This window comes from Lepisosteus oculatus, chromosome 6 (genome assembly GCF_040954835.1).
Source record: "Lepisosteus oculatus isolate fLepOcu1 chromosome 6, fLepOcu1.hap2, whole genome shotgun sequence".
Lineage (NCBI taxonomy): Eukaryota > Metazoa > Chordata > Actinopteri > Semionotiformes > Lepisosteidae > Lepisosteus > Lepisosteus oculatus.
This window is the reverse complement of record NC_090701.1, coordinates 54,668,325-54,695,253: the sequence shown is the minus strand read 5'-3', so window position 1 is coordinate 54,695,253 and position 26,929 is coordinate 54,668,325. Positions and strand designations below refer to the sequence as shown.

The 26,929-nt window shown below is 42.7% G+C and overlaps 2 protein-coding genes across 34 annotated transcripts in view; one reads left to right on the top strand and one right to left on the bottom strand.

Annotated features, from left to right (window-relative positions):
• Positions 1-26,929, top strand: part of si:ch211-285f17.1 (sickle tail protein homolog) — a 287,428-nt gene that overhangs the window by 259,140 nt on the left and 1,359 nt on the right. For 16 of the 23 annotated variants that reach the window (XM_015353438.2, XM_015353440.2, XM_015353437.2 and 13 more), the window contains 11 exons: positions 2,435-2,571; positions 3,974-4,121; positions 4,897-5,446; positions 6,452-6,659; positions 9,486-9,643; positions 10,465-10,617; positions 11,803-11,922; positions 15,145-15,225; positions 15,326-17,005; positions 17,427-17,558; positions 18,365-19,951. In XM_015353438.2, coding sequence (XP_015208924.2) covers positions 2,435-2,571; positions 3,974-4,121; positions 4,897-5,446; positions 6,452-6,659; positions 9,486-9,643; positions 10,465-10,617; positions 11,803-11,922; positions 15,145-15,225; positions 15,326-17,005; positions 17,427-17,558; positions 18,365-18,901 — 3,904 coding nt within the window. In that variant the 3' untranslated portion in view covers positions 18,902-19,951. Of the gene's footprint in view, positions 1-2,434; positions 2,572-3,973; positions 4,122-4,896; positions 5,447-6,451; positions 6,660-9,485; positions 9,644-10,464; positions 10,618-11,802; positions 11,923-15,144; positions 15,226-15,325; positions 17,006-17,426; positions 17,559-18,364; positions 19,952-26,929 lie in introns of those variants that run through there. The other 7 variants (XM_015353451.2, XM_015353452.2, XM_069191586.1 and 4 more) reach the window with 5 other exon arrangements.
• The window catches only part of LOC102685199 (rho GTPase-activating protein 21), a 106,339-nt gene continuing 100,767 nt past the window's right edge, over positions 21,358-26,929 (bottom strand). For 7 of the 11 annotated variants that reach the window (XM_069191587.1, XM_015353456.2, XM_015353453.2 and 4 more), the window contains 2 exons: positions 26,799-26,830; positions 21,358-25,619 (listed from right to left, as the gene is read on the bottom strand). In XM_069191587.1, the coding sequence (XP_069047688.1) occupies positions 23,883-25,619; positions 26,799-26,830 (1,769 nt within the window). In that variant the 3' untranslated portion in view covers positions 21,358-23,882. The remainder of the gene's footprint in view (positions 25,620-26,798; positions 26,831-26,929) is intronic. The other 4 variants (XM_069191588.1, XM_069191589.1, XR_011189947.1 and 1 more) reach the window with 2 other exon arrangements.

Genomic DNA, 26,929 nt, shown 5'->3' with positions numbered 1-26,929 from the left:
ACCATAATGAATTTGTCATTTTTACTACAAGTTCCAGAGTTTATTGCTGTTACATGAAATTCAGCAGGAATTTGAAACTTCACAGGAATCCAGTATCTTTCCAGGGGTTCTGCCATTTTAAAGCAGCTTTAACTGAGCTTTTAACTCAATGGTGAGGTGAAGAAGATGATACAGAAGATCAAATAAGAATTGTTTAATCTACTCTGCATCCGGAACTCAAAATAACAACCTCTTAATTGCCCATTAATTCCTTTGTTAAACGAGCTAGTTTAAACGACAGTTCCTGTTGACATGTACCACATGTCAGGGATTTCCATTTAAATATTGTAATAAGTATTTTGAACACAGTAGACCTGCTTTTGGGGAATTAGGGCGCTGGGAGGTTTTAATCAGATGTTTTTTTTATTGGTATTTGGCCAAAGCATTATCACTGTGCTGCTCCTATTCAGAAGAATGTTAATGAGCCCTGTTAGTCTTGGGATTAGTGCTTCATCTGCAGGAATGTGGCTCCAGCACTACCACACCTTGAAGAGCTGAGGTGGGCCATTGTGCTGGTTTGTATTGCCACGCGATTCCTGCTGTGCCCCCAACTTTAGACCTCAATGCCTTAATTATGAGGCAGTCAAGTGTGGGAATCTTCCCCCAATCCATCTAGATTTAACCTGGAACATTTGTCACCATTCCATATCTTTTTTTTTTTACAGTGCTATGAAGAGCACAGACATAGATCTAGACAGATTAGGAGTTTGTTTTAAACAAAGGAAAAGCGTGCACTAGAATTCTGTAAATCCAAATGCACAGTGTTTTGTGTACTTGCTGCTTTCATTAGATTTGACAGATTTAACTATGCTGTTTAATATCACAAGAGGGATACTGTTATAAAGACATGTAATCGCTTGTTTTGGAATTTATAATATCTAACAGGAGCCGTTAGGACAGAGGCCTCTTTTGTTTTGTTACCTCCACCTGTTCATTTGCTGTGTTTTTGCACTATAAATTATAAAAGTAGAAAGTTTTTAACTTTGTTTAAACAGGCATGTCTTGGTATCTGGCTATTTGAAAAGGATTGAATTGAAAATTCAGTGAACCAGTCCGACCTGTTTCCATTGTGTGGCCTTTGGAATTTTCCCAGCCTGCGAGGAAGCTGTGCAGATTTGAAGGAAATCTCATTTTTTTTCTCTTAGAAAAAGTCTTAAAGACATAAAATACATTTTTAACCAGATGTATTGTGATTAAAGTTAAAGCTCAAATAAGCCTAATGCTATCTCAGGTATAAGCTTAGTTTTATACAAACACACAACTAAGTAAAGAATACATTTTTACTAAAGGTTTTTTACAGATAGTACTTAACATGATCAGCAGCTGTACCTTAACATGATCAGCAGCTGTACCTTTTGTATGCCCTTCAAATTAGTTCAACTTCAATCTGTTTTGATAAAGATTAATATAATAATCACCGCGGTGCTGTGGCTCTGTGTCTTAGGATCTGTGCCTGTGGCTGATAGGTTGCCAGTTTGTATCCTGTGGCCGGCAGGGGAATCCTACTCTATTGGGCCCCTGAGCAAGGCCCTTCACCCCAACTGCTCCAGGGGCTGACCCTGCGCTCTGACCCCAAGCTTCTCTCTCCCTGTCTGTGTGTCTCATGGAGAGCAAGCTGGAGTATGCGAAAAGACAAATTCCTAATGCAGAAAATTGTATATGGCCAATAAAGTGATCCCATATCTCATCTTATCTTACTGTATGCTCATCATTCAGAACTTCATCCCCTCATCTTGCAATTTGTTACATCAGATGTCTCCCCCCACCCCAGGGCTGCCCACTGTGTGGAATTACAGAGAGAACGGAGTGTTTTCTCCGGGCGCAGCCTCTGAAACTCTGAGCTGTCTAAGAATCTCTGAGCTTCTCAGAGAACACTGTGATACACGTCTTCACCAGCCTGTATTTTAACATGTGCATCAGGTTCATTTTATCATTTAAAAATCGTGTTTAACCATTTCCAGACCGATTTCTTTTTTTTTTTGGCTAATTGAAGGAATAAGACCTAACCTTGAAATCCCTAAATCCACATAGATGACCCTTAGTTTCCTTCTTTTTTTTTTGCTGTAACAGTTTGTAGTGAAATGGTTCACTATTTTTTGTGCCTGAACATGAACTCGCAGTGCCCCCTAGTGTACACACACAACATTTGAGCTACTGCAAATTCTGGCTCCTTTCCAGACTGCCAGGTGTAAATTATATTTAATTCTTCTTCTAATTTCTTTATTTCATCGAATTCTTCGAATGTTCTCTGCTGTTGCATTTTAACTCATCATTGTTTCAACCTAGAATCTTACCCATCAGTAACAAGATGGGAGAAGTTCTCCATAGTGCCGTAGCTGTAGTTCGTGGCCTTTGTCGTGGTTTCTGGTTGCTCTCATGGCTTTCTCTTCTTTAGTGAGCTGGAGGGCTATGTGGATGAGCTGAAGAAAGACTCGGCCTCTGCCACCGTTCACAGAGCCGTCACCCTGAAGGATGTCGAAGACGGGGCTGTGAACCTGAGGAAAGTTGGGGAGTCCCTGGCTACACTCAAGGGTAAATAGGGTCTCCTGTTCCAAAGTTCCACTCCAGCTTGTTGCAGTGAATTAAAACAAATGGATTAAAACAAAAGATACACCCATAGAAGGCTATTAACTTTCTCTGTTCTAACACCTCTGTGATTTACTGTAGCACATCTTAGGTGCCTTTACACATTTCATTCACTGCAGACGCAATAGAGGGTCCATGAATCCATAATCAGACAGATGCTTGTTCCTGGGGATATGTGCGTACGTGTAGGTGCTGGTGTTCCTCACTCCATTGTAGGACACACACACTCCGGGGCACTGCGTGCCTAAAAGTAGCAGCAGCTGTGTCCGGAGGTGGCTGGAAAGAGCTACCTGTGTTCTAGTAGGGCTGCTCCGGCCTTGCCTTAAAAACAACAGCATTTTTGCCTAAGCCCAGGGTTAATGAATAACCTGTTTTGGAAACCTGTCCAGTTTCCTCCCATGGTTACACATGGCTCAGTGTGTGACTGTCTGCGGGGGCTGGTAGCCGGGAGGAAACTGGAGCACCTAGAGTCAACCCGTGCAGACGCAGGGTGGCAAGCAGACCCCTCACGAGAGGCGCCCCCAGCCAGAATCGTGCTGAGCAGCCAGAGGCGCTGTGAGGCAGCACTGCAAATCAGCACCCGATTCCCTCCGGGACTCCTCTTTTACAGAACTAAAAAAAAAAGCATTGGCAATATAGACAGCTGCTCAATTAGCTGCTACTAATAGTTTGTGTTATTTGTCTTCTGTTTAGATATGCCGAAGCTCTGCAACTGAGTGCACTAAAGAGAAAACATCATAAGATATAAAATAGTCCATTTGGCTTACTTCAATGTAGTTCAATTAAATATAACTACTTATTTATCCTTGATTTAAATATTATAAACTCGTGTGACTATTCAATCTTGAATATTTAAACATTAAGCACAGAAGGAGATTAATATTGCATTTACATGCAGCTTGTTTGATGATGTATTTTGTATCACTGTTAAAATACCATAACAGGAATATTGGTCTGTAGACTATTAACAGAAAGTAGGTTGAGGAACACATGTACAACATCTGTTTTCTTTAGTGTTTTTTTTTTAAACTGGAGTAAAGCTTGGACAGCATAATGAGTGTAGACATCCAAGTTGATTTTAAGAATAAAAAAAAGGTAGTAAAAAAATTATTTCATGTATGTCAAACCGTTTAAGAGGACAGACATCTCGTGGAATTCTTTCCAGCTGAAAAGCTGGGCGTGTAAAGACATAATAACCACGTCAGAAAGACATGTTGTGAGAACAAGTGTTTTCAGTCGCGCTGGCGTGTAAAATCTGTCTCCGCGCTGCGCTGTCGGCTGCCGGCCGTGAGCTGCAGGTGCAGACCGCTGACCCCGAGGGGCCGCGGGCCCCTGTGCTTGCCCACAGGAGAGTTCCCCGCCCTGCAGGGCAAGATGAGGGCGGTGCTGCGCGTGGAAGTGGAGGCCGTCAAGTTCCTGAAGGAGGAGCCGCACAAGCTCGACAGCATGCTGAAAAGAGTCAAGACGCTGACCGAGATCCTCAGCGGTTTGAGAAGGTGAGCCTCCATAACTTTCCTCGTCGGCAGGCGAATGCCTTTCGGTTTTCCGGTTCGAGAGGTCCAATGCAGACCATCTGGGCATGTATCATGGGTATTTGTCTTCTTACTGTCGCTATCTTGAAGCATATTATCAGGGTTTTTTTTTTAAATTAATCTCATTGTTGATTTAATGTCTTGGAAATGGGGTGGAAAAAGGTTAAGAGCTGCCTACCCCAGGAGTATCAAGCAGAAGACCCATGGGCTGGGATTAGTCTGCCAGTTCCATCCGCTTGGCCTGTGTGGCCGTTGATTGGGATCCAGGTCGTGTCTGGTCTGAGCCTGCAGAGCCCCTGCCTGAAGCAGGGGCACTTGGTTGACATGCTTCACCTGTAAACCAGTTAGCTGCTTACCAAAGAGCAATAGCAATAGTTGTAGAATTCTATGTATATTCTGCTGGCCTGTTAATTATAGCATCACAGTTTCCATTCTATCAGTATTTAATTAGTCTACATATAGATATTCAAAGGGAGAGTGAATTAAACCAGTTCATACCAATTAATTACAGTTAATTAAGTAGTTTCTGCTGGAAACAATAGGAATTTATTTTCTGGCTTTGCCACTGGAGGCACGTACATAGCTGATATTTATAATAATAGGCTTGACCCAATACATTTATCTAGTTTATTGATTTCACTGTCGTTGTGACAATAATATGAGCAACAGTTGAGTTTGTGGCTCTCTTTCCTGGATAACGACCTTTGCTTGGGGGGGGGGTTTACTGTATATTCCGCAGGTATGCCACAGATAATCTTTTAAAAGGCTCTGAACCGGCACAAGTCAAAACGACCCTCGCAGAGAGCGTCGTGAGCTTCACTACATCCGAGTCTCTGCCTGCTGTTGGCGCCCCCCCTCAGGAGCAGCCTGCACCCCGGCCTCCCTCCCCCACAGGTCTGCCGGAGCCCCAGAGCTCCTCCGTCAAATCGGAGGTCATGCCGGCTTCTCCAGTAGTGATTCACCACGTGCAGAGCTCTCCGGTGCACATCCAGCAGTCGCAGCACTCGGCGGCGCTGTTCCACCGCTCCGGCAGCCCCCCCGCAGCCGCGTCGCCGGCCCCGTGCCTGGACTCCCCCCCCCTGCTGGCACGCGGCGGCCCGCAGGGCCCCACTCCCGGCGGGCCCCCAGGCCAGGAAGCCGGTGCTGCCCCAGTGCAGCAGCAGAGGGTCACCCGGGCGGAGCAGACTGCCCCCGCGTCCCCAGCAGCCAGCAGCGCGGCGCAGAGCCTCTTCATCGAGGAGATCCACACCAGCCGGAGCAAGCACAGAGACAGGGCCGTGACCATTGAGGTAACGCAGGACCTCGCCGTGCTGGTGTGGACTGCAGTGACAGAATGAGGGTCCGGAGTGCGGGCCGGTTGAGGGAGAAAGGTGTGGATTCGAGTTTAAAGTGGTGTTTACCGATTGGATTCAATGCTGAAGTAGGGTTAGAGGAGGAGGTAAGGGCTGCAGGAGGGGAGTGGTGGGTATCATTGAGTTAAGCTTAGAGTTATGGGTACACGTAGTGTTCCAGGTACTGTAAGTGTTCAAGGTTTATATATATCTAGTGAATTTGGGCCTGAGTGTAAATGTGCATTTCGATACAGATAATGTTTATGAAATAGGGTTACTGCTAAACACATAGCTTTGGTTCAGATTTGAGATTAGTGCACAGATTGGACTGAGTTAAGAATAACAGTTCAATTAAAAACGGGGTCACTGTGTGCTCAATCACAGGCCCAGTTCGTCTTCTGAACCCCAGCTGCTTTTTGTACATACAGCAGCTCAGAAACAGCTCTGATATATTCCTGCTCCAGGTTCCAGATTCCAGCACATACCTACTTTAATTTTAGCTTTAATGATCTGCCTGGGCTAGTCCGTGTCCTTAAATCACTTCAACAAGCGTAGCCCTAAAGTTTTCTGTTGACTGGACATGGGACAGTAAATCTACAGTGAAGAGGCGAATTGCCAAACCTTGCAGCTACTTTATATCACATAGTGTGTGAATGTTTGACAGCCTGCAGTGTTTGTGTGTGATTTTGTGTCTGGAATGCCTGAGGTCTTAGAGACCCTTCTTGTATTGCCATCACGGAAGGAATTGCTTAGCAGTGTGATGGCTGCAGTCTTGAGTGGTTGAGTTTGAGACTTGACCCTTCTCTTTTGTTTGCATTTCCACACTAGTACTGTTAAGACCTGCGGAGTAACTCCAGCTCATTCCATCGCTCCTGCTCTTAAACGTCTCTTCAGGACTGATTCTGTCGCTCTGTGACGAAGGTGCGATGGCTCTGGAGCGCTCAGGGGTGTTTTCTCGCGCAGGCTGCCGAGAAGGAGTGGGAGGAGAAGCGGCAGAATATGGGCCACTATGACGGGAGGGAATTCGAGAAGCTACTGCAGGAAGCCCAGGCCAACATGATGAGAGGCATACCCGACCTGGAAGTGGCGGCCGAGGCGGAGGCGCCGGCGGTCCCTCCGCTGCCTCGCCAGGAGGAGGTGGACTCGGCCTCGTCGCTGGGGCAGCCGTCAGGTAGGACACGGAGCCGCTGGGGGGAGGAGGAACAAGTGAAGGTTTAATTCGGTGCTGAAAAGAGGATAAGGGAAACGCGACGTTTTGGCTGTGGAGCCCTCCTGGGGTGTGGGCGAAGGACGCCTCGGGCGCTCGCGGTGCAGCGCGGTACTCGGCTTGCCCGGCAGAATGTGTGTTCGTGATCTGCTCACGGCTTTTCTCCCAGCTTTCTCACATGTGCGTTGTCATCACAGCTACCCCCCGACGGGTTATGGAGTTTGAATGGCGTTAAAAAGAGCTGCCGGAGGTATTTGTTGAAGGGATCTGAAAACCTGAGAGGCTTTTAATTGGACAAATTAGCCTTCCAAGAATGAATCCTAGAAGAGGTGTCACATTTCATGAAAAGATGAATTCATAAGACAATTTGCTTTATATAAAGGCCCGGAGAGTGCAGAACTCACAGAACAGTTGTCTTTAAATAAAGACGTAGAACTGAGCAGAATTTGCACAATAATTGGCAGGATTCACAAGCCAATTGGCTTTAAATAAAGGTGTGGATCCGAGTGGAATTCACAGAGTAATTGGTTTGAAAAACATAATTTGAGACGATAAGAAGAAAATGTATTTGAAAGCTTAATTGAAGTGAGGTTTGGCCAGAAGAGGAGTATGATTTAAAAGGGAAAAAGTTTTTTCAAAAAGAAATTTTGATTGTTATTCAAAACGTTCATTAATATTTTACATTAATAGTTTTTTACTTGGACTTTCCTATTGACAAAACCAAACACCATTCAGAAAATTCTTAAAATATTTCTTTTTTTTTTTGTTATTTTAGGTATCTGTTTTTCCTTTTTCACAACTAGGGAATGTTTTGAACACCGGGACACCAGGAGTGTCCAGTCCAGGTTCTGGAGGGCTAGCGTGTGTCTGCTGGTTTTGATTCCAGCTGACCTCTTAATTAGCTAAACCAGCTGGTTACCGTGTAACCTGAGTTTAGATTGAATTAAACAGCTTCTCCCAGCTCTTCGGCCCCTGCGGCATTGCAGAAGCCTCCCCCGATATCCACTGTACAGATACGGTGTATTTCAAGGTTCATTAATTAGCATTAAACACACCTTATCAACTTGTCACTTGAACATTTACAAACACAACAGACTAATTATACAGAGGAAGTTTCAGTTACGTGTCAGTGGTTTTTAAAAAGTCAAAACCTTCCACCAGCCACAAACCTAAAAGAAATATAGCCTTGCCACATTTTTTTTTTACTTTTTTTTTTTTGCTCCCAAACAGTTGATGAAGTGTACACATTCACTGAAATTACATAGTTTCTTCCCTGTGTCAGTGGGTGGCTTTGGGCTTCTATCCCTCTTACAACTTCTCTCCTGTTACAGTATATACTTGTGCTCCTCTCCGTCTGTGTCTTTAAAGAAGGTAAAAAGAAGCTGTGTGCATTTACCCCCACTTAGAGTTCACAGGGCAGTTTGGGAAGCACAATCACTTAACAGAATTTCATGGACAATATTCCAAGAAAATTCACAAACTGTCAAAATTGTTTCATTACGTTTAAATTGTGTATCATGTGGTATGTATTCTGTGTGTGTGTTTTTTTTTAATTGCACTTAATTATTTCCTTTAGCTATTCTGCGAGGGGGACGTCTTCAGTCAATGTGAAAGGAGGTCATTTTAAAGCACAGTTTAAATAATCTCTGGGGTTTAGACGCCACCTTAATCGAAAGCAATTTACATGTATTACAGTTTTCATGAATTGGAAGATTATACATATTGTTGAAGTTACATCTCTGAGTGGTGGAACACAAAACTTGGAATACATCATAGTAAGATGAACTGGATAAGGTCCTGCAAGAAAAGGCAATTTTGGGGCGTCCTTGCTTCACAGCTCTGTCACTTGCTTCCTGCTAATTTGAGAACTGTTAGCTCTTTTACAGTTTTTAAATCAAAAGACCCATCTGTTAAGTCTGGCTTTTCATTAGCGATTGCCTTTTCTCCTTTCTCCACGGTTTTTCTTTCTGTCTTTCTTTATTTCTGTTCCATTCATTCTTATTTATATTTTTCTTTTTCTCTTTTGTTCTACCCTGTAATTTGCTTCAAGCACAGTTGGTGCACAGGGACACTGAAGTATATCTGTGCACCCCTGTAAGGTTTACAGCTGTGTCCTCTGAGGTGTGCTCATACTGTTGACCTGCCTGTGGCTGTGGTTTGCATTACTGTAGAAATATGTGCTGTGGTGGGTGATGGCAGGGTCAGGTATCAGAACTGTAAAGCTGCTGTCTTACTGAGGAATGTGAACTCAGTGCAACAGGAGACTCTTTTATCAGAGTACGTCATGCACTGTTGACATAGTCTTTGTTCTTGGTCTGCACATTGACCACAGAATCAAGCAGAGCGCTGGATGATTTTGAACATGACACACTTCTTTCTTTTGGACTGGATTTCACTTTACTGTAAAATCCCCCCACTGCTGTGAGACTGAGATTGTATTTCCAGTTGTCTGTAGGTGCAGGAGAGCTGCAGAGTTTCTATCTCTATAACGGTGTCACTATCCGAGTATTTGTTTTGCTTTTGTATCCCTGGGTCTGTTAGGTGTTTGAGAAAATTAGCGTCAGTCAATATATAAATACGAGCCAAATGTAAATAAAATTGTGTTAGCTGTTATTCAGTGTTTTGGCACAGATGCAATAGGGGTGAAGGCAGTTTAGGTCAGCCTGGAATTATGCAAGTTGAAACCATTTGACAAATCTGAGGGGTAAAGGCTAACTTTACTTCTATTAAAGTCCCGTGACTTCTGTGAGTCCCGTGTTCAAGCCACTGTGTCTTTGTGTCTGTCTCCAGTGGAGGAGGCTCCATACGCAGACACCAGCGCTGACAAAGCTGGTAAGTCTCCACCCCCTCCTCCTCCCAGAAGGAGCTACCCCCCAGGCTCTGGCCTCACTACCGGAAGATCAGGGGAGGTTATCTTCACGTCCAGGAAGGACGCTGCCGCCGCTCAGGTATGCATGTTTCTAAAGGGGAACTGCCGTCCCCATCTCTCTGACCGGTTCTTAAATCTCGGTAACAAAATGAATTCATTGACGGTATAGAACATTTTTACAAATTCCGAATGAGGCCCAAAATGGTGAACTTTGTGAAAGTACTGCAAGTCGCCATGTTGTGGCAAACCCCTGGTCTCGCCGCGGAAAGTTCCCGGGAATTGTGAGGTGATGCGGCCCTTCCTGCTCACTAGTCACCTGTAATGACTAATATAACACGACGTGCTGTACGAGCGATTAAGTACAGTTTGTGCAGCAGATATTTCACCACAGAAAGTCTCTAATGTGATCTGCATGTTAACAAATGTTAATGTCAAAAAAAGTTTGATTTATTAGCAATTGTACAGTATGTGTATTATTTACCAGCAACACTGAATCCAATCTTGTTCTGGTGCTCTTTTCTGAAGTAGCAGGTGTTTCTCTCAATTTATACTTGAAATATCCCCCAATCTGACTCTGAAACAGATCATCTGCACTATTCAAACAGCAGTTTTATTATCCTTATGTTAAACTTTGTCTTAATGCAAATAACACAGGTCTTGACAAATCAGCACTGGGATTTATAATTGTAACATTTATAATTGAGGTAAACACTGATACTAATAAGGAACAATGTACATTTAAGTGATTAAGATTTAATGCTTTATCCATGTATTAAAAGTTTCATTGGGCCTGTTGAATTACTTCCTGATAAGTTTGAGATGATTGAAACAATGAAGCCAGGTGTGAGCTGACATCACCTCTCAGGGAAGAAAGGTTGTGAAGGACTGCTGTTTCCCCAGGCTGAGGCAGAAGAGGAAGGCACACAGGGACACAACCAACCCTCCAAAGTCTCCTCCGAGAGCAGGGTGGTGACTCGGAGCCCGCCGCCCGCCGCCGCCTCTGCCGTCCCGGACGAGGAAGACGAAGGGGGCAAGATCCTGGCCGAGCTGCAGGTAAAGACGGGCGTCCTTGATCGCACCTCCTGGAACGCTCTGTGTGCCTCTTGTTGAGCGCTCTGGTTTGGCAGGACTCGGTGTGTGCGTGTGAGTACGGCACAGTCGCAGAGCAGGAGACATGAACATGAACGTGGTGACTCTAGATTGGACACTGCTTGGGCTCTGTGAAAAACCAGCCCTGCTGCTTTTGGAGTCCATTTCAAATTGAACGAGGGTGACAGAAACAATCCAATTAGCAGGGCGGATGAAACAGCTGGGTCGGAAGTCTAGCTGAGCTTTCCGTTCGCCTCATTTTGTATCAATTACAATGAGAGTAAATGCACAAAAATCTTCTTTTTGTTTTATGTTAAGATTACCAAAATACAACAGGCAACACTGATATTGTCTTGTGTAATTTAATAAGGTTTACAAATATTGTGATTCTCGGGCTGTAAAATCTCTTGCATTATTAGGTTCTATGCTTATAACTTTTTATGTGTGTATATGAGTGGTAATTCTCATTTTCCAGATATTTATCTGAATTTATTGGCATTGACGGGCTTTTCGAAAAATGTTTTCCCTTACGGTCAGCTCTTGCCCTGCATTTAATTGGTAGAGTAATGTGCTCTGTGTATCATAATAATGTCTGACATTTTGAATAAGCCTGTACAACATGTGATAAGGGATGTTTTAGCCACATCTGCTTGGTTTGTATGTTCTTTACTCTGAATTGCAGAGTCAGCTTTACCACTGATGCTGTGCACAAACTCTGTGAGCCCCTTAAGTATTGCTGTCTTCACCGAAAAAGAGTACCAACTTCAGCTGTACAGAAAATTAATCAGGCTGTATTGCTGTTGAGTTATAATGTGACACATATATAACAGGTTCTTTGCTAGAGTTTTTTAAAAAGGTCTGTTTTTTTTATCTGTGGTAAAAAACACCCTTTCTCTGGGTCTTTGTAAACTTAACCAGTGCTTGGTATTTGTTATTTGAAATCCTGTAATGGCACAAGGCCTGAAAAACAGTGATGGCTGACGTGTTTGTTACGAAGAGACTAGAGGGAAACCCCAGACGCCCATGTGGCTCCAGAGTCCCAGGGGGCAGTATTTGTGTTGTAAATTGGGAAAAAAAAAATCATTTGAATAAAACTCGTGTATAAAACGGCCTCAGGATTCTAATCCCAAGTGTATCTTGATTTCTCAGGTTTTCCAGAAGTGCACTTTTACGGATGTAGGGGCAAAAAGTTTTGTTGAGCATACAAGAGTTGACCCCCAAGTCAGAGAGCTAAGGCCTGGAGCCTTAACATCACCCAGAGAAAAGAAGGTAATATCCGTGGCGCCACTGAGCTTTGCCACCTGATTACCTGCTTCAGCCCCCTGTCTGAGTGGGGCCTTTCCAGTCTTTACCCAGTGCTGCTCTGCTACCTTGCGTTTTTAACACCCTGGTGCAGGTTCCTTGGCCTGCTTGTTTTCCACTGTGTCTTCTGCTGTCCACAGGGTGCTCTCACTCTTTGTACTTCTGGGCCTGCATGAGCTCTTTCCTTCTGGAGACAGCCCTGTTTAAGCCAGTACCAGAGACCTAACTTTCCTTTTTCAATCAATTTGATGCAGTAAATATAAAAGCTTCACAGCACGCAGCTGCCGGTCAGTCACATTCTCCTAAAACCTATTAACATATTTTTAGATTTTCACCAGACTGGTCAGAGAGGAACACTTTTTGTTTCAGTGTCAATAAATTTGGCAACTTTTCAGTTAAGGTATCCATTCCATGTCTTTAAACAATATACTGATAAAGGCAGTTGCATCAATGGCAATTCTAAAAGTTACATACCCCTAACCGCCTGCATTAAAGATTAGTTATTGTCACACGTCACCTTAATACTGTAAATGCAATTTGTAATAGTCTTAGAAAAGATCATACATTTTCTGTTATACCTCAGTAGTTCTTTATTCCAATAAATGGATGGAGGAATTGCAAGAATACAGTATACGTACGATGCATGAATAACTACTTCTATTATTTCTATGAGCAATCAGGAACTCCAGTGGGTTTCATTAAAGTTGCTCTTGATGAGACTCTGTTTTTAGGCTGTGTGCCTGACAGCAGTGTCAGTAAGCCTGACTGTGTTCTTGTAGTCTTGTTTCACAGTCCGAAATGTAGTGTGTATTCCACCCCTCCTGCTTTTTCTGTGCTTGTTTACTGCTGGTATTTGAGCTTTGTGTTTCGTTCAAACGGTGCTGAACTGTTAGCGGGGTGAAACCATGCGCTGAATCTCTTCTCTTGCAGCAATAACTCCTGCAGGACCTCTGCCTGTCATGCTGCTGCTTATGTTGCATATGAGTTTAATAAGTGAATGTGTTATCTTGCCTACTGAAGTATTAAAGTATAGTTAGTATTAAAATAAAGCTGAATCAATTCTGAAGCACTATAAACAAGCACATTTTAGGGTGTTTGAAAACATAGGCATTGTCCATTCCTAAGCCATAAGCATAATCATGCAGTAAATTTGTATCTTGGACACTTTGATACATTTAACTTCCCCGAATAACATGATGTCACATTTCAGATTCATGGAATATTTAATGATTAAATGGTTGGCTCCCAGTGGCAGTATCCAACATTTTGGGGAAATTGACAAGTGTTTGAAGCAGCACAATGGGAGCTTGAAAATATTTATTTTCATGTCATGATCCTTTTTAATAGTAGTTTAAATTAAAGTGTATTTGCAAGCATGATGTCAGTTTCCTTATTCTGCGCATCTGTGTAACACATGACCTTATTTTGACTCTTATTAATGGAATCATTATGAAAAAAATGTGATTGCTTCATGTGGGTTTAATAATGCGGGGGACTGTGGCTGTGATTTGTAAATGTCTGTCAGTTCATATCTCTGATCACGTTGAGTATCGCAAGATTAACTTTCATGATTTCTGTTACATTGAGAAATACCCTATTCCTGTATCTAATCTTTCATCGGGCTGGCACATTGTGTTTTTCTCATCTTGGGTGATCTGTTTATGATTGACAATGTTCAGTCAATTGCTGCAGCTTCTTTAAGGAACATGAAAAATACCTTTGCTAACCTGAAATGTCTTACTAAATTGTACATGCATACTAATAGTGGCTGTTTAAATTAATATTAAAATAAAGTTTCTGGTTTGTTTGCATTTGCAATATTTTGGTGTCTGTTCAGGTAAAATGAACTTTCTTTTTCTTTCTAGACTAACATGCCGAACTCTTATAATGGTATTGCACTTTACATGACATATTAGGTCTACAAGCGTATGTTTCATAATACAATTTCCAATGCATCGCACTGGACACTGAGGAAATTGCAAAGTCAAATGAACAGAGATTATAACTGCATGATAATGAAGAAAATTATCTGTTGTGAGGCATAACTACTGTTCCACGTTTTCACTGTTTATTTTACAATGACACCCCCTTTTAAAGTGCATTTAGACTGGTATTCACAGTGCATCCCAGTGTAGCAATACTTATTCCTTAATCTCCAACTATTGAATCTTGGCTGTCATTAACTGTAATTATAATAACCGTAACTGCGATATGTTTATGAATAGATCAAATATCCATATGTGATCTTAAAATACTGTTGGATATTAGGGGCAAAAATAAATGTGCAACCATATAGTGCATATCAGTTGGGAAACTGAACCACAAGTTAAACAGCCTCTGGGATTGATGATCGGCATCACCTATAAACTCTTTCTGAAGGAAGGACCCTCAGCAGCTGTGATGTTAAGTGAAAAGCAGTTTGGGAATTGGTTGATAATCAGCAGAGATGTGGTGCGATTAACTGGAAAAGGGAATCTGTGAAAGTTTAACGGGATGTCACACAAAGAAAAGTAAACACCATAAAATGTGGAACAATGGCTATAAGGCACTTTTTTTTACCCCTAAATCATTACTTTAATATAAATCCACCGTCATTGTTTTCCCTACTAGTAAATAATGAGGGTCGCACTTTTAAAACTGCTAAATGTAACACCACCAGCTGAAACGGCTATTTGGCATCACCAAAACTTTTGCTTTTTATGTTTAACTTTTACTTTGTGCTAACTCCTGTACATGGGGCCCTGGAAAAGGTATTACTCGATCTTGGAGTGAGTCGGTGTAATCCTAATCTAGGTGTAGGGCCCTTGGTCATTTCTCAAGGTCTGTAGAAAACCTGTTGGACACTGGATCCCAGAAATTCAGATATCCCAGTTTTGGGAATTCCTGCTTTATGTGAGCATTTGAGGAGAAAAATGTAGCTACAGTGTTCCAGAAATCTTGTTAGGCATACATTTTTACAACTGGCAAAACCTCATAATACATTTAATTTGGACTCTTGCTTTCAGCCAAAGTTACTTCATTCTTTTTTTCCCCCTAACTCTTTTTATTGCCCAATGCTTCTTTGAGAGCCCAGATGCACTCATTCTTAGCATAAATAGCATACATTAGTGCAAACAGAATACTGAAGTCCATCTGGGTCTTGCACAGAAAGCACTTGTGCAATAATATTGTCCTCATAAACTGTCCTAGCAGAGTGTGGAGGTGCTCCATGAAGAGAAACAGTCGAGCACTGATGAAAATGGGAACGACACCGTGCTGCAGACTCAAGGGGTAGGTCAGCTTTGTGCTGCACCACTTCCAATACATCTTTCTTTGAGTCGGCATTTTTTATCTTGGTGCTCGATTTAACATATCGTTTTCTCTTGTGCAGGTAATATACTATGTCACCGGTCAACTTCCCAAAGAGCTACCTGCGGTAGAAATGGAAGACCATAAGGAACGCAGAGAATTCCACAGTGAAACAACACTTTCTTCTTCACAGGTTGCCAGTGTGAATGCTTATGAAATTTCAGAAAGTCAGCAGTTAGGGACAGATGAGATTCCTGTTCTCTCAGAGCGTTCATTGAGGGAAGGCCAAGAAACCTTTTACACCCCAGAGCATCAGGTGCAAATAGTGTATACAGAATCCCATCAGGAAGATGGTTACTTGGCAGAAGCACCTAGAAGTATTCCTCAGCTGGATACAGGAAGCAAGGAGGAGCACTGTGTCGAGATTGTGTCTCATCAAGTCAGCGTTGACAAGCATGTAGTGTCAGTTTCTGTCGAGGAAGGTGGTTTTCGTAATGAAATGCTGGTGGCTGCAGAAGGACCTTTAGTCCTTGACCGTGATGCTTCCCCGACTCCAGAGTCTGTGCAAGAAGGTGCAGAAAGTGAATGCAGCCAACAGGTAGTGATGAGACCTTCTAAAGGTAGAGTAAAGTGTGCTGAAGAAGCAGAGTCAAACTCAAGCTCTCCCAGTGAAGAATTCCCTTCTCCTACAGATAACATAGCCTTCATGATAACTGACACAAAAGTGCAGGCTTTGTCCTGTGGAGAGTATGAGGAAATAGTCAACACCAAAGGAGAAAACATCCAGACTGTGAACGTGGATAACAACAAGGAAATGACAACCCAGGATAACAGCTTTGACAAGAAGCCAGTGATCATCATATTTGATGAGCCAATGGACATCCGTTCAGCCTACAAAAGACTGTCCACTATATTTGAGTGTGAAGAGGAACTGGAGAGGATGTTGGCTGAGGAAAGGATTGAGGAGGAAAACGAGGATGCAGAGGACGTTTCCTTGGACAGAAAAGATTGTGCTGGGGAAGGCAAAGCAAATGAAAGAGATGGCATATTGAATGTATCCGCTACTCGGAGCGATCCTTACACCTCCAGTATGGTTAAAGAAGAACACGGTGGGTTACAGGACCCCTTGAACACGGAGACAGACGATTCCAAATCCGAGTTTGCAAATGACGGCAAACAAGATGCCAAGAAAAAGTTTAAGTTCAAGTTCCCTAAAAAGCAGCTCGCGGCTCTGACTCAAGCCATTCGCACAGGTACGAAGACGGGCAAGAAGACCCTTCAGGTCGTTGTGTACGAAGAGGAGGAAGAGCTGGATGGGACTGTGAAGCAACAAAAGGAAGCCAAGAGATTTGAAATCAGCCGGACGAAGCCTAAAGCCGACTCGGCCACCGCCTCCCTCACCGCTGTGACGAAGAACGTGACGGTCGTCCAGCAGGGCTCATCTGATTCCCACCACAGGACTGACGAGATCCGGAAGAATACCTACAAGACCCTCGACAGCCTGGAGCAAACCATAAAGCAGCTAGAGACAACGATCAGTGAAATGGGCCCCAGATCACCCGAGGAAACGTCCTTCGAGGAATCTAAAGCGTACTCCATTCAGATGGCTGAATCCTTAGGCAAAGATTCGCCGCCAGAGGAACACAATTCCATGCAGGAGTTACCCCCCCCTGTCTATCAGCCCCATAAGGCTGCGCATCATAAGAAGCATAAACCACAGCTTCTCCCAAGACCTGCTGCCATCCCCACCACCAGCGATCAGGTCTCATTTTAGCTCTTCTTGCTTCAAGGTGGCTTGGTTTCTTTGGGTCTTTTCTAACAGCTGATTCTACAGATGATTAATACATTTTGCAGGTGCTGGGAAATGCTGGGAGACCTGTGCTTTTAACCTTCTGGTGTGATTACAGTTGACATAATCGCGAACTGGCAGTTTTTTAAGGGTTGCTGAATTTTGATTTTTCTGCTAAAACTCTAACCCCATATTTAGGCAGTGGAAATCTTTTTGTTGTTGTTGTTGTTGTTCTAGAAGCACTGTGTTGTCCTCTTGATTGTGTTTTTACTTGCGCATGTCGGTTTTCCGGTTGGGTTACTGGTGCATGAGGCTTGTCGTCTCCCTTGTTGGCAATCATGAATGTAAGATGAACGGTTTGTTCCGTCTTCTGTTTTCGCCCATTTCCTTGCAGAGCACCAGTGTTACTACATCTACCAGTCGGATGCCAGTGCCTATGTCCGCAAAATCCAGACAGCAGCCAGGGGGTTCGGAAAAAGCAGGAAAGCAGCAAAAACTGCAGGATCCTCAGAGGCAGTTCCGACAGGTAGTTTTACTGTAGAGGCTTGAAAAAAGGATTTTCATTCGTTTTGACACAATTAGACAAAAACAAATATAGTACAGAGAATTGGGAATCTGTAAAAACCAAAGCTTTTAAGTTGCTGAAGTGTTCTGTTAATCCTAATCGACCACACCAATCTGGATCTGTTGATGTCTGTTTCACCTGCTTGGATGGCATGTTTCCAGACTTTTGACTGTTACCTGCAACACTTCCACCACACGCTTGTGCATGTCTGCAGCGTTAACTTCTTTTGCTGTGTTAACGGAAAAGTTTTAAAAAAGCAGCACAAAAAGAAGAATCGTGCCTGTGGCCAACAACCGAGATGTCCTTACTTCAGATTTGCAAACGGCTCATATCCCGTCGTTAGTGTTATGGTTCCCTGCAAGGAATACGATGCTTGACCTAAACACAGCCCTACTAACTGCTGTTGGACACCGGACGCTGTCCTCCTGCAAGGCAATCCCAGTTCGCCCACTTCCTTCCCACAATGCATGGCAATCCCAGTTACTAACAGGGGCAACCACACTCGCACCACGTCTCCCCTTTCTGCCTGTTCTCTGTAGTAACCCTTTTCTCCAGGTCTGAAACTAATAACTAAGGGTGAAATGACAAATCACTTAGTCTGTTAACTCTTCTGTCTTTTATTTGTGAAATTCGTTAAGAAAAAGAAAATGCTGAAACACACTTTCCGCAAGCCCGAACCCTTTAATGGTTTACAGTGTTGTCTGGCTTTTTTATTTGTTTTCCTTTTTTTTTTGACAAACCATATCTCCTGGCATCTTTGTTTACAGGCTAACGGAAGTGCTAAGAAAGCTGGTGGGGATTATAAAGCTACTTCCCCTCCTTTACCTGCTTCTAAGATCCCAGCCTTTTCTTCCAGCTCTGGGAAAAGCAGTACTCTGTCTGCTTCCAGCTCAGATGCTACTAACCCTGTTGTTTCCTCTTCCAAGTCTTCCATCCCCTCTCCCAGCCTCCTGAACTCACACGCCACCCGTTCGGCTCCCCACCACCCCCCGGCACCCACCCACATCCCCTCTCTGTCTAACGGCTCTCTCAAGCCCCAAAGCCCCACTCACACCGGTAAAGGTCACAATCTTTCGTTCTCGCCACAGAACCAAAACGGCCGACCACCCCCTTCCTCTTCCTTCTCCCCTTCCTCCTCCTACTCCCCCTCGGCCCCTTCCCCCGTCTCCCACACTTCCCTGAGTCAAGGTGCGAAGAGCATCCGGACAATACACACACCCAGCTTCATCAGCTACAAGCCACAGAACGGGAACAGCAGCAAATCCTCACTGCCGTCTTCTTCATCGTCCAAGGACGCAGCGTAACCTTTTATCTGAAAGAAAAGCCTGAAAGGGGACACAACGTGCTTTGCATACTGATTTTGTTGTGTAAATATTTGAGTTTGATTTGTTTCTTTTTTTTTTTCATGCTTTTAATTTTATTTTTACTTGGACGTTTGCTGCATGTCGTTCTCCGGAGATTCATACACAGTAAATAGACGAAAAAGGTTCAGAAATGCAGTTAATGGTGTGGCTCTGCTCAGGAGGTGTTACAATGAATGAGCTCTGAAAAGCTGTTTCGTTTGATGACAACTTTCGTTCTTGCTGAATGCTATTTAAAAAGCATTTCTAATACATTTTTTAAAAAGACATAAAAATACATACAGTAAAATTTAAAAAAATATCCATGAATACGATAAAAAAGATAACTGGATGGAGCTGTTCATTTTGATTTTAGTTTTATTTGCCAACAAATACTAATTCATTTTACTGCTTTACAGCCCAGCTAACTTACAAACATTTTGTGTTGGTAGCTTTTCCATGCACTGCCAGTTTCTTTTAAAAATAGTATATAATATACTTGGTTTTAGGAGACGCTATTCTGTGTTTTAGTAGTTATTCCTGTTTGCCAAAGTTATTTGTACTTCACTTCCAAATTATACTTATATATTGATTAAAACACTGTGTGGAAATTTTAAGTTTAAAGCTTGGGGTAAAACCCAATTTTACCTTAAGATTTTCAGTAGCTTAACAGATATGTGCTACTCAAGTTCATGGTTCTTGGTGTTTAAATGTATACTAAATGACAGCAATTTACAGTGAAGTAAACCTGTGTATATAAATGCTTATATATTCTTTGGGAAACTTAGTATAGTTTTGTTAACATACCAAAGTTTATTTCTATGCATGCCTTTTAAGATATTTTAGATGAGGTGTTGATGCTAATGTAAAAGAGTATGTTTGCACAGATAGATTTTGTAAATATTTTTCTTTCTTTTTGTAAAGCTTTAAACCATATTGTACGATAAAGCGCTCTGGAAAAGAGAATTGTGAAGGTATTAAAAAAGATAAATAAAGGGCTGCATGCTAGTGCATTTTTGTTTTATTCTTTTATCCCTTAACATTAGAGTATTCTAGCAGGAGCATATAAATATACCCAAGTGCTGATCACTTTATTAGGCGACATCCTCCGCAATACTTGTGAGGTACTGCCGAGCTTTCTTCTCATCAAATTTCAGTCCTCTTTTGGCAGCTACTTGTTTCATTTTAACATCTAAATCGTGAGAAACCTATGAGCTAGGGGTTTACCATGAGATGAGTACATTGGAGTCGGAAAGCACTACGTGTTCAGAAGTGCACAAGCTATGGATAAGGGAAGGGTGAATAGGGAATTATACATGCAAGAAAAATAAAACTACCTAATAGACGTTATATTTTTCCCCAATGTTTAGCAGTAGAAGAACAGAGATAAATGTGGAAATGTTTTAGATTACAGGGAAATGCCTGTTGTATTAAAGGAATATTTCACTTGGGTATTGATCCAGTATGGAACAGCTATTCCATTGCAGGCTGACGGGGAAGACCCACAGTAGGGGCACAGGAGAGCCAGAAATCTATCACTTAAGGAAGCAGGATAGTATTTGTGGGCCACTTCTAGCTGGCTTGCAAGACTACCACTACCTAACGAGCACCAGGAGCAGTGGATATAAACAAACAGGATCTATGACCGGGTGTCTCTTCACAAGCCTGCTTGCATGTTCAATAAGCAGCAGTGGGTGGATGTACAGGTGCCATAAATTAGTGAGAACCTAGAGAAACATGACACACATGCCTACCGAGCTGAACATGCATTCCTGGAATTCAGTCAGTAACTACTTTATAATATACATGGCCAAAGTGTGTCTGATTGAACATTAGTCTTACAAATTCTAAGAGCAATGGTTTTCTGACATTAGTCATGAGGAATGAGGGTATACCACAGGGATCTTTACTAGGTGCACGGCTTTTCTTAATTCATAGCAGTGATCTGGAGTTTTTGTACAGCTAGCACTAGCAAACGAAATTCAAAAGGTAACGCCTGGAAGGTATCATTTAATGTGGAAAAGTGCAGGGTTTTGCTTACCTGCTTTTAAAACTAAAGAGACTACTGAAAAAAAAACATACATGAACAATACCAGAATCAGGAAAAGATCTAAGAAATGGAGTATGGTTTTTATTCTCATTTTTAAATTTCTTTAAACCTCATCATTCCTGATAGTGCATGTGCATGGTTCTTGTATGCTTAAAAGCTGCAATCCATGATTATTGGGATTTCAAATGCTTTTTGTGCAAAAGGAAAGAAACATTCCATGCCAATGACTTTACATACATTTTTCATTAACAACAAAATCCACCTTTATTTCCTGCATTGCAGACACTTACAAAAATAAAAACTTCATAAACTCCTATGTAGTGTATATCTTCATACCTGCATCTTTACAACACCACCACCACCACACGAATTAAATCACAAAGATTTTTATTTCCAGTGTGTTTAGGGGTTAGACCCCTGTATAACTGTACACAGGCATGATACAATGTCCAGTTTCATGAAACATTTTTTCATGCAGTTTCAGAGATGAAAAAACTTAACCAGTTTTTCCAGGGTCCAGTATCTACATGCCTATGTTACAACACTTATCAAATCCGTTTGGAAAAAAAAAAACTAAACATGAAATATATACATTTAAGTTACTTATTTTACAGAAATACATACATTTCAAGTCCCATTAAAAACAAAAAAAAAATTAAAAATCTGAATATATAAAACACTTTCAAGACCCAACTGGAATGCCTAAAGAATGGAAGCTCAAATCTGCCTGTATTTAGATCTGTAAAATTATTTCATGAGTTGTAGATAAAATTCAGTCATTCACAGTACATTTTAAATATTTTAACAAAAGACAATATGGCACCCTAACTAACCCAAAACCAATTCAATGAGGCACTTTCTTCTTGGATAAATGGGATTTAAAATCTGGTTTTTGCAATCTGTTACCAGAAACTGACAATGCAATGGTAATATAACTGCAACACAACACAGAGCATATTGCATCAGAAGTGTTGTTCAGTACTCATTTTGTTACACAGTCATATAAAAACGTTTATTTTTATTGTACTAGCACAGAGTGTCTGGCTGTTACAATGCACTGCAAAGGGTTTCCACAGTACACAGCACAGAAACCAGCCCATACGCAGGCTGAACAAAAATAAGACAGTTCAAGTACAGAAATATTTACAGTTTAAGAATTATAACAAGCAACTAGATTTAATCAATATTTCAGCAAGCATATACATTCTTCATAGGGTTACTGTAGGAAGAATGGAACTTTTGTCTTGCTTCTGTAAATGTCTACTATAATATAAGCAAACAAATCATCAGTAATACTTAAGACACCTATAGCCTGTAGTTTTTAAAGTAATAAAATAAATACCCAATGACTTGAAGCCCTTGTGGTCTTCCAGCATTACTGGGGTATGACAAAATGAGCAGAAGGCCAAATTCATTTTTTGCTTCAAAGCCATGATGTTGCTAAAAACAAGACAGTGTATGAAATTTCAGGTATTTACCAAGTACTGTTATATCCTTATATATATATAAAAAAAAAACTTGCACAGTAACCCATATTATATATGCAGAGTCACATTAAAAAGGCAACAAATGAGTATTGGAAATCAACTGCATTTGTGTTCTTTAGTGCTTCTCAGCATATACACAGTGTGTATATATACACATACACTGTCAAATTTACAAGGACACCAGCAAATGTTACAGAAATTCAGGGAAACTGAACAAAAAAAAACATTAGCAGAAGTTTGATATCTCATCAAAAGAAATGTCAGACTTGAATGCTGAAGTAACATTTTACCGCTCCTGTTGTGGCATTTGTATTCCTCTCAAAATTTTATGGAGCAGAACTAATTGAGATGAGAAAAACTGGGACGAGCCAGGATTGGCAAGGCAGGAAACGCATCCGCTGGCTCTTAAAACTCTTTGAAGCCTTATGAGAGTAGAGCAAAAGAGTACAACTTTGATGGCTCCGTGAAAGGAGATACAAGAGGATGATCATGGATCTTTGAAAAGGGGATTGCTATGCAAGGCAAACTCGAGAGTTTCATTTAACGATGAAAAATACAAAAATGGAAACCGATCATTAGGTGAGCAAAGCCAATTGTTTCCTATGGTGTGTTCATGTTGATTTGTATTTCCCATCAAAGAGACAGCTTCCACAAACTCGTACAACGGCAATAGAAGTGCCTTCTCACTACTGCTCAGACGAGAAAATCATGAATATCTAGAACATTCAACTGCAAATATTCAAAACAAACTGCCTTTTGCTGAAGTTTAAAATGATTTAACAAAATTAACATTCTAGAGCACATAAAATACTAGAGGTGGCAGCACAGAAAAATTGGGTGCGTTTTTGTTGTAACAGTGCAAAAAATGTAAATCAAATAGAGTAGGTAGGTTCCTAAAGGAACCATATAATATATAATTAATCCCACTCTTCGACATCACGCAACACCCCCAAGAAGGTGCATTGTGGGTGAAATTGTTTTCAACGTGACAAAAAGGCACTGACCTCCAGCTGACCTGAACCCTGCTGAGATTCGCACAAGATGAAACTGAGACAAAGCAGCAGCGTACTGTGCAAAAAAAAAAGTGCTCTGGGAGATGATTAGGTTCACATGGGGAAGTAGGTAGGTCGCAACACACTTCTAACCTTTCACATCAAGTAACAGCACGCCTTGTGTATGGGCAGCTGTCTCTGTTAACACACTGATGGGAGGCAACAGGAGGGGGGGGCTTTCAAGTCCCTTCACAAAATACCAGCGAACCATCACGTCTCTCTCTCATGAAGGCCAAGACATTACCGCCACGTACTGCCAATCCTTCCTTCAACTGTATTTCAGTAACATTTCCTGGTGTCCTATGATTCCAATCGGGAGTGTACATGCACACATACGCACACACTCGCTCGCGGTTTTACAGATACTGATAGAACCGTGACCTCACAACATGGGCGCCGGATAACTTGTGCGGGTGTGCGTCCGCCGAGAGGCTGAGGCTCGTTTTGCTCTTGCTCTGAAGGCTGTCGCCGTTCGGCTGCTCGGCTGTGCGGGGGCCGGGCGACGCGGAGGGGGGAGGCCTGCTGATCGCGGTTAAACCGCTGGGGCCCTCAGCATCATCCTGGGCGGAGAAAGGCGTCGTCGACTTGGAGGGGCCTTCGTCATCTCTGGCGGCTGCCCGTGGCTCCTTTGCCGAGTCCACGTCGACTTCGGGGTTGCTGGCACGGCAGCGCTCCCGCGCAATCCAGTCCCTGATGGAGAAGTCCTGCGAGTGGCACTTGGGCTTCAAGCGGTCCACCGCGGACAGCTCCGACTCCAGATCGCCCCCTCCCTGCTCGCGGCCCCTCCAGTCATTCATGACGGCCAGCTCGGCAAAATCCCGCTGCCCGCCCATCGTGTGCCTGCGCTTGATGCTCTTCTTCTTGCGCGTCTCGGGCGACCTGGCCTTCGGCGGCCCGATTCCAAACATGTCATCCGCCGAGGTCTTCAGCCGAAATTTTAACCGCTCTGTAATCTTCAAACGCCAGGCCGGCTCCTGCTTTTCGGACTCGCTCCTGGCTGAGGAGCTCAGGCTCCCAGTTGACTTTCCTTTCTTCATCACCTCCAGGACCCGCGACAGCCTGTTCGACTCCTTATCGCTCTTTCCCTCAGCTGAAGACTCGCTGTCGGTTTTCTGATGGATCGTTTTTTTCCTGTAGAGCACGTCGCTCTCCGACAGCTTCTGAGATGGAAAGATTTGCCAGCCGTCTAACTTCAGCGTGGTACTTCCCTCGGTGCCCACAGGCTCGCTCCCGTTGGACCCTCTACGACGTTGCTGTGCTTTATCCTGGAGGGACTCCCGCAGAATCCTCTCTGGAGCCGAGCAGGATGCAAACACGGAAAAGTCGCTCTCGCTGTCCGTCTCCATCGGTCTTCCGTCACTGATAAGCTCACTCCGCTCATCATCTGCCTCGTCTCCTTTACTTTCTGCTACCGACTGGACCTCGGGGCTCAGCATGCTGGACTCCATGCCCGTTAGGTATGTCATGGATGAGGTGGTAGAATAATCTGAGGTGATGGAGCTGATCTCTGCCGCAATGGACTCATTGCCTTTGATGTCAGGGGTTGTCCACTTTTTAGGCCGTGCCCTATGGATAGAGGCCTGGGAACTTGTGCTGTTCATTGTCCCCAAGTCTGACACGGCATCATCAAACTGCGAAGGGGGGTCAGAGAGAGAGGATTTGCCACCTTGCTGCATTCGAAAACTAGGGCTGGGAGAGCTGGTGCGTTTTGGGCTGGGAGAAGGGGAAGGAGAGGGCTGTGCAGAGGACGCTTTCTCTTTCAAGAAAAACGAGTTTCTGTGGTCCTTTTTGGCCTTGGTCCTCAAATCAAAACTCTTATTCTGTTCTTTGTCATCCTGAGTCTCCTTTGTCCATCCTTTTTGGTTTGATGCGCCAGTCTCTTTCCCTGCTTCTGCACTGCCATCCTTAGACCACACAGTGTCATGGTTCTGCCTTGAAGGCTCCTTCTGCAGAAACACATTGTCCAGGTCATCATCTGAACTGCTTGGCTGTGGCTTCTCCTTCTGTTTCTTCCTTTTACGGCTTGCGGCAGCAAAAATAGAGGACACCAGCAGATCTCTGCTGTACTGATCCTTTCCAGATCCCCAAGACCCCTATGAAAGAAAGAACTTGAGGTTAATTCTTAGTTACACATCAGCAGGGAGCTCAAATCCCTTGAACGCCTACATTAAGCTAAGTAGTAGCTAAAAGAATTGCATCTTTCATTGAAAAAATCTACATCTACAATTCTCAATTAAACAGTGAAGGATCTTCTACAAGGATTGGTCAAGCAAGTCACAAGCTGCGTAATCCTTTAACTAGGCAAGTCTAGGATATCAAGTTCTCATTTACAACGCTGACCTGGAGACCCGTTTGCACAGCAGGACATTTACTGCAGCAATGTTAGTGAAGTACCTTGCTCAAGAACACAGTGCAGCAGCAACCCGACAGGAATCTGAACCCACCACGACTTGGTCCAGAGCCTTAACAACTAGATCATACTGCTGCCCATATTAAGAGAACAGTGCTTAATTTCACCCTTTAGATAAGTTCTTAACATAAGAACATAATGCAAGAACAATTCAAAGATGAAGAAAAACAAAGATTATTTGTGAGAGCCCAAACATGTTTTAAACATTGAGCACAAATATTCTCATCCTATAACAACAGAATGGCTTAAGTTCAACTACACAACATAATGGGCCTGAAACAAAAAAACAAAGATACCGTTCCAGCTAAATTCAGTCCTCCCTCTTCAATGATATTAACTTCACACCATTTTAAGACTAAGCCATAAGGGTTTCACAAAAAACGTGATGCACGTTTTCAAAGTATTTGTAGTGGTGTTATCCAGACAGAGGCAACTACAGAAACAAAAATCTGGTGTTACTAATTCACGTTTCACATTCGATATTCTGATAATATATATTCGTGGAAATAATGCACTTTTTGCGCTTTAATATTTTTTCTAGTTATCATATGACAATTTTACAAAAACAGAATTTATGTTCCGGCACATCTACAGTCACATCCAGTGAGCAAGCTAATGATCCAATGATCCAAAGTACAGGTTCTGTTTATCGTAAAGACTTTTTACTCCTTAAACTAATTTGCTGCAAAGAGGCCATTATTAAAATCATAACACATGATGTGGTTGGCAATCTGATATTCCATTGACCCTGGAAAGTCAGGCTAAACGGGTGTGTACTCAGATCTCTTACCTGCTCAATTACAACTAATGTCAGCCTTTTGTGTAAAAGATCAACACTCAAACAGCAAATGCAAAGACTCACCTTTGATTTTGCAGAGTCACTAGTGGCTGAATCTGAAATGGACAGAACAAACACAATCAGCCAAATATTCACCACCTGAATTTTTCAACTTAAATGAAACTGAGAAAGACAGATCCACACATCCACAATGC